Source organism: Puma concolor, chromosome E4 (genome assembly GCF_028749965.1).
Source record: "Puma concolor isolate L17-30 chromosome E4, mPumCon1.1.hap2, whole genome shotgun sequence".
NCBI lineage: Eukaryota > Metazoa > Chordata > Mammalia > Carnivora > Felidae > Puma > Puma concolor.
Window position 1 is genome coordinate 36906982 of NC_141683.1, and position 12885 is coordinate 36919866.

General features: G+C 44.1%; 1 protein-coding gene across 4 annotated transcripts in view; it reads right to left on the reverse strand.

Annotated features, from left to right (window-relative positions):
* Positions 1 to 2797: 2797 nt before the first annotated feature.
* Positions 2798 to 12885, reverse strand: part of IRF6 (interferon regulatory factor 6) — a 38759-nt gene continuing 28671 nt past the window's right edge. For all 4 annotated transcript variants that reach the window (XM_086694599.1, XM_086694598.1, XM_086694600.1 and 1 more), the window contains 6 exons: positions 10720 to 10924; positions 9340 to 9468; positions 6899 to 7057; positions 5433 to 5825; positions 4636 to 4754; positions 2798 to 3520 (listed from right to left, as the gene is read on the reverse strand). In XM_086694599.1, the coding sequence (XP_086550725.1) occupies positions 3296 to 3520; positions 4636 to 4754; positions 5433 to 5825; positions 6899 to 7057; positions 9340 to 9468; positions 10720 to 10924 (1230 nt within the window). In that variant the 3' untranslated portion in view covers positions 2798 to 3295. The remainder of the gene's footprint in view (positions 3521 to 4635; positions 4755 to 5432; positions 5826 to 6898; positions 7058 to 9339; positions 9469 to 10719; positions 10925 to 12885) is intronic.

Genomic DNA, 12885 nt, shown 5'->3' on the forward strand with positions numbered 1-12885 from the left:
CCGGAGCTCAAGTTAGAGGAATTCAATTTCCTGACTTCACATAAGAGCAGACATGCAGAGGCTTTTCAATCTGCTCAACAAGAAGAAAGTGTGATTTCGCTGAAGGTTTAACGCTCCTGCCAGCTAAGAATTTCTTGAGAAAGCTCATCTGAGGAAATGGCCCAGACTCCATGCTCCATGGGCGGGACAGATGCAGAGGGAACTGTGGGCTCCTACACCGGACGTTGCACTCCTGGCTCTACCGTGGCGGCGTCTTCAGCCGGTGAAGAGAGGCAACTATGGAGTAAGGATGAGGCCTGCCAGCATGTAGGAACCCCCAGGCTAACACTAGTCCTTAGCTCAGAAGGAGTCAGAAACAGAGACTAGGAACTAATTTGAGGATTTTATTTTCCATGGTGGTTTAGCAATAAATCTGTAAGATGAAAGGCTTCCTTAGTTCATTCATTTATTCTAACAACAAATACAGTTGACCCTTGAACAACCCAGGTTTTAGGGGGTGCTGTACACAGGAGATACTCTGTGTATAACTTTTGACTCCCCCAAAACTTTACGAATAGCCTACTATTGACCAGAAGGCTTTCTGATAATATAAGCATTAGCACATATTTTTATTATAGCAACATGTATTATATACTGTATTCTTACAATAAAGCTAGAGGAAAAAATGCTAAAAAAATATATGAGAAAATACGTTTATAGTACTCTACTATATCAAAAAACAATCTGAGTATAAATGGGCCTATGCAGTTCAAACTTGTGTTGTTCAAGGATGTTATATTTGAGAACATACTATGTACCAGGCACTGGCAACAAAGTCCAAGACAAACAGTCCCTACTTTCAGCAATTTTGTAATCGAGCAGGACACAAATGCTGAGCAATTACCAGGGAACAGATTATTCTGCAAAAGGAAGTATAGGATGATATGGGAACATAAAACCAGATACCTAATTATATAGGGAAGGAATAGCCCAGATCCAACACTTGCTCCCCCAATTTACCTATAGTGTTGTGTTTTGTTTGGTTTTGAACTTTGAGCTAACCTGGTTTGGTGGGGTGGACAGTGAACAAAAAGAAGAGCTGGTGACACCATCTAATTCCCTTTCCACTCTTGAGCAACGTGGACACAAGGAAGTAGAACACATCAAGAGTGTGTCGCCACTAAAGGAGATAAAGACTCTCCCAAGAAAGATACACCTCGTATCTATCAATCCATCGGGACCAGAGAAGGAGAACTGAGGGAGATCAGTGGACAGCACTGCACTCTCCCAGCATTGTAAAAACAATAGAAAACATGGAAGAAACCAGGCTGTCTCATGAAGACCACATAGAACCACTCATCCATTCCTCTGACATGTTTGGATTTTTTATTACAGTCACATACTGGAAGTTTGATCCTTCTTGGCCCTTCAAAACACAATTTTCAACACTGCCAGCTCATATTATCTGGACCCCCAGCCAGATGGACAGACTGGCTATTAGCCTCTCCAAGAATAAGGGAAAAGCACTACCCAGATCTAGCAGTTGCCCTCCCAGTTTACCTACAGTGGGTTCTTTTTAACTTTGAGCTGGGCAGGTATAGACAGAGGCAGCCAGACACAAAGACCAAATCCTTCACGTCACCCACTCAACAAAATGATCAAAAAATATAAAGGTTCTATACCTTGCATGTTTTCTAGTTTCTAGAAGCCCAACTTCTGCTCACAGATCAACACCTGACATTTACCCAGATTTCTCTTGGTCATACTTTAGTAACAGCAGATCCCACTAGGTCCCTTAGAGACCCTAAAACCACAGCTTTAGCATTCTAAATAAGTCCCACTGCCACCTGTGACTGAATTGAGCCTAAGGCTTTTGAAGCTGCCTTACTTTTCAGCTAGCTCAACTTCAGTAGCAAATGGGGGATGGCCTGGTTTAAGTGCAGCACACTAGACAGGGGTTTTCTCATTATGGCCTGGCATGGATAGGCATCAGTATTCAAGAGGATTAGGGGCCTGCAACCAGAGATTAACATCTTGTTCTCCATTTAGGTTTTAGAGTTTCAATTATGCTTGTCTTTAAAAAAAAAAAAAAAAAAAAAAGGTTGGGGGGTAGGACAGAGAGGTCAGGGATGGAGCAAAAGTTAACAGATAAGACCAGTCTGTGGCAGCCATAGTTGCAGTGTTCTACACCATTCTTCACCTGAGTCCTTCACGCCCAGCCACCTCCACAAGAAGGGAGACAAGCAGGTTTGGGCCAGGTGAGCCTTTTGCAGAAGAGCACAGCCTAGTCCTCCTTCACTTTGGCCTTAAAACTGGATACCCCATTTTTCCAACAGCAAAAAATCCAAAGGGTAGTAAAATTGTAAAAGTTTCCAAACAAGAACGAAATGTCCCTGTTGTAGTCACGAGTTTGTCCTACATGGCCCAGCGCACTCCCAGGTCTTCCTCAAAGAAAAAAAGGAAAAAGAGCTCTATCTTTTCTGAAGAGTACCACTGAGTCATATACTCTTATCTACACCCGCCCCTGCACCCCCCCCCCCCACCACAGTGTTATTTGAGTGGTGGCAAGGTAGATACCGGACAACCAATTCTGCATAATCCCTAGGCCTTCTGTTGACAGATTCCCTTTAGAAGCTCAGTTTATGAGGCTTTACTCCACAGACCAGGTGACTTTCAGACTTTGGCACATATTTCTATTTAGATATCAAGCTTGGTTCCTAAGCAACTAGCCAGTTCCCCTCCCTCTCTCTTACCCCGTCAGGGAGCCAAGCTTACTATACTAGCAGAACAGGTCAAACGGTGATCAATCTTGGACAAATCAGTGCTTGAGGGAACTTTAATAAAAGGAAAAAAAATAGTGCTAGAACAATGCAGAAGGGTTCTGTTCCAGGCAGTTTTTTTGCCTTGTACAAGTAGAATGAAGTCATCAGGCCAGAGTTTTAAAGCTGGCATTGTTTCAGGCATTGTTCCACCCCTTCATTTTATAGTAATGAATCTGAAGCCTAGAGGTTAAATAACTCGGTAGTTCAAGGTCATACCACTGAAGCAGAGGTGCAGCTAGAAGGCTGGTGTCCAAACTCCCAGGTCAAATCTCCTACTACATTACACTAACATGGGGAGGTTTAAAAAAGAAAGGGGGGATATGAAGGGTGATTTTTCCATAAATTAAATCAACTTTAAAAGTCAAGCATATGTGGAGAGTTGGAGACCATTGTAAGATCGTAAGAAAGGAGAGGTTTAAGAGCTGGTTAAATCTGAATAAAAAATATCCATATGTACAATACTGTAAAAAAAAAAAAAAAGATGTCATTCATGATTACTGGGCTGGCAGGGCAGTGGGTAGTTGCATGCTGGGGGTAGGCTGCATGGGCTGCCAGCTTTCCTGGGTTTGGAGGATGCGGTACAGCTGTTTCAGCTGAGCAACGATGTTATCTTTGATGTCCGGAGTTGAGATCTGCAGGCGGACACTGCCACTGTCAAAGGACCGTGTAAAATCACCAGAAAACATCTCGTAGATCATCCGAGCTACCACCGGAATGACCTGTTCAGAACACAGAGCACACAATTATCTGGTGAAGAAAAGGAATTTTTAAATAGCAGGAGGGGGCGCCTGGGTGGCTCAATCAATTAAGCGTCCAACTCTTGATTTTGGCTCAGGTCATGATCTTGTAGTTTGTGAGTTCGAGCTCCACATTGGGCTCTGTACTGATGGTGCAAATCCTGCTTGGGATTCTCTCTCTCCTCCTCTCTCTCTGCCCCTCCCCCCTACCCTCCCCCTCGTCAAAAATAAATAAATAAAATTAAATAAATAGATAAATGGCAGGAGGGACTCAAGATCGAAGGAAGGACCAGTGAGGCCCTGGAGAAGTCCCAACTCTAATGTCTAGATAAGGGTACGCCTCTGAACCATCCTGCCAAAATTCACTCTAGAAGATAAAAAAAAAAACAAAAAAAAACCTGTATGTATCATCACACTACATGCCTAAGCAAACAGCTGCTTATTTAGCAAGACTTTTACCCACATTTCCTCTGTCGCCTTTTTGTACAAATCCAGGGACCAAACCCAAGTGGTCTTGCTGCCACTTATTAGAATAAAGTTACATTCTTAAAAGGAACTCAGAAGGTTTTTCTAAGGGGCACCTGGGTGGCTCAGTCAGTTGAGCCTCTGACTTTGACTTAGGTCATGATCTCATGGTTCGTGAGTCCAAGCCCCATGTCAGGCTCTATGCTGACAGCTCAGAGCCTGGAGCCTGCTTCAGATTCTGTGTCTCCCTCTATCTCTGTCCCTCCCTTCTTCTCTCTTTCTCTCTCAAAAATAAATAAACATTAAAAAATTTTTTTAAAAAAAGGTTTTTCTAAAAGAGATGGAAAGGATTATATCCTTCCCAGCAAGATTCTGATGTCAGTGAGGGAATGAAAGAGAAGATCTTCACTAAATCAGTCACCCACTTTGAGGACCTTGTATTCTCCAGCTTGGCCCTGCTTTAATAGGACCTACTTGGTTCTTGCAATAAACAAAGCTTGAGTCGGCTACTCTATCTGATGGGATTAAAGCCCACGTAAGCTGATGGATCTTTGCTCAGCACAACCCTAGTCTTAGGGGCTAAAGCACTGGTAAAAAGGCAAAGAGTTGTTGACACATCCTTATCTCCTCACCTGAACCAAGATGAGTTTCCTTTCCAGGGGCTTCCCATCTGGCCATTCTTCCCCAAAGCATAAATAGATCTCAAATGGCGGCTGCTTCTCTATCTGTCCTTTCTGGTGGGCAATGAGATCTGTAGAAGGTGGAAGAGCAAGTTTGGTGTACTGGGTCATTCCATATCCACTCAGTTAATACCATATTTTATGCTGTCCAATATGGTGACCACTAGCCACATGTGGCTATTAAATTTAAATTAATTAAAATCAAATAGTTCTTTAGTCATATGAGTCACATATGCTCAATGGCCCCAGGTGGGCTATAGTGGAAAGACAAATATACAACATTATCATTTCAGAGGGTTCTGTTGGACGTCACTGAACTAGACCTGAGGTTCAAATTATATTGTAAAATCCACATTTCAGTATTCTCCCTAAATTTGTCTGCTTGAATTTGCCACTCAGATTCCCAAATGAGAAGAGTATATCTTTTGCTGATTATGATGATGTCACCTTCCAAAGTTAAGGATAAGCTGGTGGCATTTGGTGGTAATGACAAGGCTGTCTCCCTCTTCTGCTATTAAAACAGCCACAACCAACCTAAAAATAGCTTCCAAGTACATAGCTTTGGAGTGGAAAGCCCTTCTTTGTTGCCCAGGCCACTTTCAGTTTTCAGCACTAAAGTTCCCTTGACTTCCTCCAGAAGTAGTTTTTTATTAAGATCTTTGCAGATCCAAGAAGGGGGTGGGGAAGGCAAGGAGGAAAACCTTCCAGGGAACAGTGCCCAACCATCAACCTTCTGAAAAATGACTTACCACTAAGGAATGTTTCCAAACAGAATAGTTTGACCTTCTTTTGTCTCTCAATCAGGTTGGGGGCAACAGGTGATGGGGCACATGGCCCAGACCAGTACACCTTGCACTGGCACAGCCTGATGGCATAAATGGCATGACCGCTGACCTCTAGGATCAGTCCTCTGTCCATGACATCTAGCAGTTTACTGGTGAACAGCTTCTGCTTCTCATTGGTGATGTGCTCTGGACCTGGGAACTTGACCTGCTCCAGGCTGACAGGACCGAAGAGCTCCTCTTGGTCAGGCATGGGACCCAGGTCCCCATAGAAGAGCCGGCAGCCCTGGGGGTTGCTCACCGTCATGGTCTGCCCATATTCCTTCCCACGGTACTGAAACTTGATGTCCAGGTCAGTCACTGCAAGGTGAGAGAGGACAGTGAGAGTTCTGCTCTGCTGCTCGGCCTGTCTATCCTTGAGACTCATACAAGTCCATCAAGATCAGGCCAGTTTTCAACCAGCATTCAGGAAGGTCACTGCCATAGTTATCCTTCCTGTAATAAAGGGAGACATCAACCTATTCCTGGAATATTCAGTCAAAAGGCTGCCTTAAAGCAGACAGTTCAAGGTCCCTGTATACTATCTCTGTTTAATCATCACACCCTAAGGGCTAGAATTTCTCCAGGCAGACTTCTGGGGCCAGTCTCCTCACTTATACTGACTTAAGTCTTCACATCAGGAAGCATTGGAAAGAGCTAAAAACCAAAGTATCTGGTTTGTGTCACATTTTTGGCTCATTTTTAAAGAAATTATCCCAGAGGAATAATAAAAAAATACCAATCCGTCTTCTGAAAACATATGAGCACACTCTGTGGATCTGTTCTAACAATTTATCATAAAAGGACACAGTTCACAGCAAAGTAAATTTTCACTCATCAAACCTCCATTGAACCTTATAGATCTTATCAAAGCTATTAGCCTCTTGGACAAAATGCTAGCACCTGCATCCCCACCCCCCACCCCATCCCCACTACCACCACGTACACTGTGAAAGGGAGATGGGACAATGACATTGATTTTTCATTGAGATCAATTTGTGTTCAATTCAGAAACATTTTCTCCCACTCAGCAGCCCCTCAAATTCTAAGAGCCTTCTTTATTGAATCCATGTTAATTCATCTTCTTATCCCACAACTGGCCTTGTCCCCAGATCTCCTAGCCAAACTGATTAACCTAGGCTTTCTACCCACCTAAGAGGTGAGTAGCCTAGAGCTGCAATGAATCAGAGCACTCCCATGGGCAAGTAGATATGAACTAATGTTTCTTTACTTCTTCCCTGGTGACTCATCGGCCAGCCAGGAACCAGACAGAGGCTGCCTGGAGGATAGGTAGCTACTCTATACATGGCAAATAAATGGAAGCAGAAGGTGGGGCAGGGAAGGGACTATAACAGGAGCTAAAGACCCAACTAGAAAGATCAAGGCTCACTTACTGGGGAGAGAGCTTATCCACAGCTCTGGAGAGCTATAGAAAGGCTGTATGGGTGCCTGGGGTACTTCCATTTCCAGAGGTTCAGTTTTAGGCCACACGGCTTCAGGGCTGCAGTTACCCACACTGCAGTTGCCCACACTGGCTGGTGCCATGGGAGAACCTAGAACAGAAGGATGCGGGTGAGCAGGCAGGGGTACCACATACGTACATCACCTGGTCTGAGGCTCTAAAACCTAACAAGATCAACAGACAAGAGTCAAACACTGGACTATAACTTGGTGTGGCAGCAACCCATCAATGAATGATTCCCACAACTAACATGATAATAAGGTTCCCCTCCTTCTTCTGCTTCCTAATCGTATTAGTTCTCCCATAAACTCATCGTTCAGAAAACCTGCCTTTGTTGACGATTAACAGACATGTGAGTCTTCTCTGGGGTTAAATTAGAATGGGCATGAATGAGAGGCTCCCTGTTGCAGATTTCGACCCCAGCAATTAAGTAGGAGTTGGCTGTCTTCAATAAAATGAACTCAACTGAATTGATTAGTTTTCAGTGTATAGAAATTCCATTAAAAACGAACAAATACTTTTAGATACACAAAACATCTTGAAAGGATACCCCAAAACCTGAAAGGATCTCTTTCCTCCAGGGAAGCTGAGCAGGAGGTTCAGAGACAGAAAGGAGGGAAAACCTTTTAACTGATTACCTTTGTAATAATCAATAAATTGATTCATTTGTACCATCATGAATTTTAAACCATGTAAGACCACTATTTATTCAAAAGCATCTAATCAAAGCTTTTTAAGAAAGATAGTGAAACACCCATCCTATTTTCCTGCTCTTGTCAGAGTTGACTCACTCCAAAGTCTACAGATTTCTCCTCCTAGCCTCACCTCTTAGGCATCTATCCTTCAACAATTCTTCCTCTGCCCCAACAGCTCTGAAATCATAGAAGTTAATGTTTCTTTGACCCTTTGTGCACAAGCCTGGTTAAATCTATGTACCCATTTACTTTTTTGTTTTTTGTTTTTTTTTTTCCAACTTTTTTTTTTTATTTTTGGGACAGAGAGAGACAGAGCATGAACGGGGGAGGGGCAGAGAGAGAGGGAGACACAGAATCGGAAACAGGCTCCAGGCTCTGAGCCATCAGCCCAGAGCCTGACGCGGGGCTCGAACTCACGGAGCGCGAGATTGTGACCTGGCTGAAGTCGGACGCTTAACCGACTGCGCCACCCAGGCGCCCCTACTTTTTTTTTTTGTTTTTAACAGACGTCCCACATCTTCCCAAAAAGGATCCAAGGCAGCCCGTTACATAAGGCCACACAACTTTAGTTTAGTAAAATATGAACAGAAATAGGAAATCAAGATCCTGGAAATAGGTTGCATCCTTTTCAGGGGTAAGAATAATAGAATAAGTCAGTAAAGGATTTGGGAAAGGATCTCACATCTCCAGGTATCCAGCTCAAATCACTAAGTGGGAATGTAGCACGTGGCAAAACGGACCATGAAAAAGCTCAATGATATTTTTCTTTACTCATCACTTGGTTGTAAAGATGTAAATGGCAGGTTAAGTGAAGGAGGGCAAGTGAAAAGACAATAAGGGTTGTTTCTTGATTCTCAAAGGCAAGGGAATCACCTAGAGTAGAGTACTCCAAAAGAGCAAAGGAATCATCTCGATATATTAGATTCTCTAAATGGCACAAGTATCTCATTTGATCTGTAGCAGCCAGATGGAATTAGAAAGGCAGTGACAGCTTCTGAACTAAATGCATAGCATTTGCTCCTAGTCAAATGGACAGTCCAAGTGAAGATGCTGAAAAGCAATTCACCTCGTGTTTGAGCTTCTTCAGAATGTGCAGTGGCAGAGTCACGACCTACCTTGTCACAGTGACCTTCCAATCTCTCATTTTTCCTGGGAAGCTGAATTCAAAAAGTCCATAAAGGAAGCAAAAAGTCTCCTGCAGATAAATTCTATCAAAGCCTAGTATTAAGAGATGTAGAAATCACAAGATTCTCATGATATAGCCCTCGCAAAGTAGACTCTGCTAAGAAAGTGACACAAAATTCATACCAAGAGAAATAGTGAAAGAGTTTGCCTACAATTCATAAAAATGGTATCTGCTGCACTTGGCCTTAAGGAAAATTAGTGAAATTTATAACTGATGTATTTGTATATGGGATTGAGAACGAATTTGCATTTTTAATTTCTCTGAATTATGTGTAAGATTCAGATGTTCTCTAGGCCTGGAAGCCACCCTCTGGGATAACTGGGCCAGCAGAGTTCCTTTGTCTATGACCCCTACTTGCTAATGGACCAGCAGCTTGGCCACAGGACCTGGTCACTGCTCCCAGTGCCGTGGGGGCCGAGGGGTCAGCAGTTGCAAAGGCAAAGCCTCTTCCATCCTCCTCACTCTTCTGTACCACCTATCACCCCCACTCACCATTGATGTTCAGGAAGGGGAAGGTGTCCTGGATGGGAACATGGTGCTGTGACTGGTCAAGCTCATCTTCCTCATCTTCTTCATCTACATCATTATCCTTCTCATCCCAAGGAGCAGATCCAGTGGATCCTACCCGAGAAACAGACACACAAGCCACCAAGTGAGCCACTCAGGTTGCACCACCATCCTTGCTGCTGATCCACTGTACATATTAGGTACTATTAGTACAGAGGTTCCCCGGGTTCAGTGTGCTCCCTCCACATCCTAGCCAAAAAGAATGGGAACCAAAGCTGTATTAACCTCTGGCTCCAACTCCTATTGAGCCCTAACATGAGCTCTCTTCCCCTCCCCTACTTAGGACCTGCACGCCCTACTCCCCTTTCCTAGAAATCTCTTAATTCCTACTTTTGCTACACATTAACATCGCTTTTAAGGACTCAAGAACACTAACTTCTCTCCTTTAAGCTTAAAGTGAGGACAGATGCTTCCCTCTTGGCAGGGGCTCACTAGATTCATTGGAGGACAAGTCTAAATTGTCTGGCCTTTAGTTGGTACTTGCCAGGCATTGGGTAAATAGGAGGATCAGGTGATATTCGCTTAGAAAAAGTATCCTACAAATTAAATAATCACTCATCCAACATTTACAGAGAACTTAATAGCTTTTAAATGTCATGTCAGTTGAGTCTTAACAATAGTCTTTGAAGTAGGCAGGAAAGATGAGAACCCAGATTTTACCATTGAAGAAACTGAGGCTCAAAGTTCATATGACTTGATTCGATGTTTCACAAGGAGCAAAGTGATAAGAGCCAGGTTCAGAACTCAAACCTTCTAAGGTTTAATTCCTCTATCTTCAAAACTACTTGACCTCTCCTCTCAGTGGTGAGTCCCAAAGGAAGCTCTTCCTATAGTAGGAATCTACATAGCCTCTATATTCTAATGCTTTAAGCAGTCAGGCTAGTGAGTATTCCCCTAAGTGAACAAGAAGATTTTGTTGTCTTTACATCTTTTGTTCTCTGAGTCCTTCCTAGGGAAAGGCCTTCTTGCTTTACCAATCTTAAACTTTGTAAGAGATTTTCAAGTCAACTATCTCTTTTTTATTTAAGTTTTTTAAATGTTTATTTATTTTTGAGAGAGACAGAGCACAAGCAGGAGAGGGGCAGAGAGAGAGGAAGACACAGAATCAGAAGCCGGCTCCAGGCTCTGAGCTGTCAGCACAGAGCCTGACACAGGGCTTGAACTCATGAGCCATGAGATCGTGACCCGAGCTGAAGTTCAACGCTTAACCCGACTGAGCTACCTAGGCGCCCCCAACTATCTCCTTAAGAGCCTAGCCCAGAACCTGGTTCACTATCCCCATCTCCCCAGCAGCTGGGGCCTCACCTGGGTTAATGATTGACCCCTGAGGCTGGGGAATGTCACACACTTGATATATCTTCACTGGGTTCATGGGCACTTCCTTGGTGCCATCATACATCAGGTTGAATTCCCTGCTCTTGTTGAGAGCACAGCGGAGCTGGGCCTTCCATTTAGCCGGGTCAGGGTCATCCACTCCTTCCTGGTACTTCCCAGTCTCCACAGCCCAGGCCTGAAGAATAGGAAACTGTAGTGAATGCCTGCTGTTGCCCAGTACAAAGTGTACTCACCCTCTCCCATACAGACACACATGCACACACACCCCTGCCTTGCTGCCCCACCATCCCAATCCCAATTTAGAGAGCCTACAGCAGGAAACACCACCCTCAGGACCAGGCAAAGCAGGGCCTGAGGGAAATTAAGCCATAAGTAAACACAATCTTTTGAAAGGAGGAGCCTCATTTCAAGTGTTGATGCCAGCACCACCTGTCAAGAGTGGCTGTAACGAGGGTTGAAAATAAAGAAAAGTCTGGAAAAAAATACAATTCACTCTTGAACACTATAGGGGTCAGGAATACTGACCCCTTGCACAGTCAAAACTCCACATACATTTTTAATTTTTTTTTTTATTTATTTTGAAAAAGAGAGAGCGAGTGGGGAAGGGGGCAGAGAGAGAGAGAGAGAGAGAGAGAGAGAGAGACAGACAGACAGACAGAATCCCAAGCAGGCTCTGCACTGTCAGTGCAGAGCCCAGTGAAGGGCTCAAACTCATGAACCATGAGACCATGATCTAAGCCGAAATCAAGTCAGACACTTAACCGACTCAGCCACCCAGGTGCCCCAAAAATCCACACATATAATTTTTGACTCCCCAAAACTTAACTACTACTAGCCTCCTGTTGACCAGAAGCCTTACTGGTAACAGTCGATTAACACATATTTTGTATATCATATGCTGTATTACAATGAAATAAGCTAGAGAAAAGACATGCTAGTAAGAAAATCATAAGAAAAATACACAGTACTGTATTTGTCAAAAAAAAATCCGCATATAAGCGGACCTGCACAGTTCAAACCCATATTGTTCAAACGTCAACTGTATACACCAAAATGCTAGTGGTAACTTTGGATAGCAGGATTTCAGGTAAATTTTTTTGGCTTGTTTTGACATTAATTACTTACAAGACAGAAGGAGATGGCATGTGATATGAAGAGTTTGGCCTTGCTGTTCCCTCCCCACTACATCCCTCACTCTGATGCTTAAATAATTGTAGAAAACAAGTACCTTTAGGAATAAGAGCCTGTAGGAGGACAGGAAGCACACTCTGGGAGTTCAGCTGAACACTGAGGGCCTCATTCAGCTGATCCCATGTCCTAGTAAACCCCCACCCCCTGCCCTTCCCTAGTTCCTCAAAGTCCCACTTCACTGGAAATACTTTGCTGCAAACACCAGGGGCTGGTGGCATGAGCTAAAACCACTTTGGCTCCTCCACTCTGGTTTTCAGTTTCCAGGTCCAATGGCATGTCTGTTTCCACTCACGGGATATCCACTCTCCCCGGCTGCTAATACAGTCTCAGATCTCTATGCTTTCTTCAGGACATCACGTTCTGATGCAGAGAAGGGGGATGTCATTAGCAGAGTAGTCAAGATCAGGAAGCACACACCAACTTGTTCAAGTGGACAGGGTACACGTCCAGTCCCAACTCTCTGCCTCTGCTTCTGACCTCAAGCTGAAATGGAAATGTCCTGCCCCATCCTTTGAGATCTCTGATCTCCCTCAGTCCCTCCCTGCAGAACCTGACCCTCACGAGGAAGTTTCTTCCAAAACTAATTTAAATCCTTATCTTCTAATTCCAGCTCACTTCTTAACATTTCCTCAGGCTTGGGGGCACCTGTTTCGCACTATAGGATGAAGAGGTCTGCCCTAGGTGGCTGCACTGGCACCATTCCATACAGCTCCCCACAGGGGATTTCAACTTCATCGATCCCTAGGGTCTGGGAAGCACATCTCCAATTGTGCCTGACTGCTGCCTTGCCACATTTACCTTTCCGTTTATTTGATCCCCTGTACCCTCTCCCACTCTGGCCCCACCCAGCTGGCGTGGACTATGCTGACTTTGGCATGGGTCTTCAAGTTTCTGTGGCTCCCTAAATCCCTGCCCCTCCATGGAGAGCAGCCAGACTAACCCAGA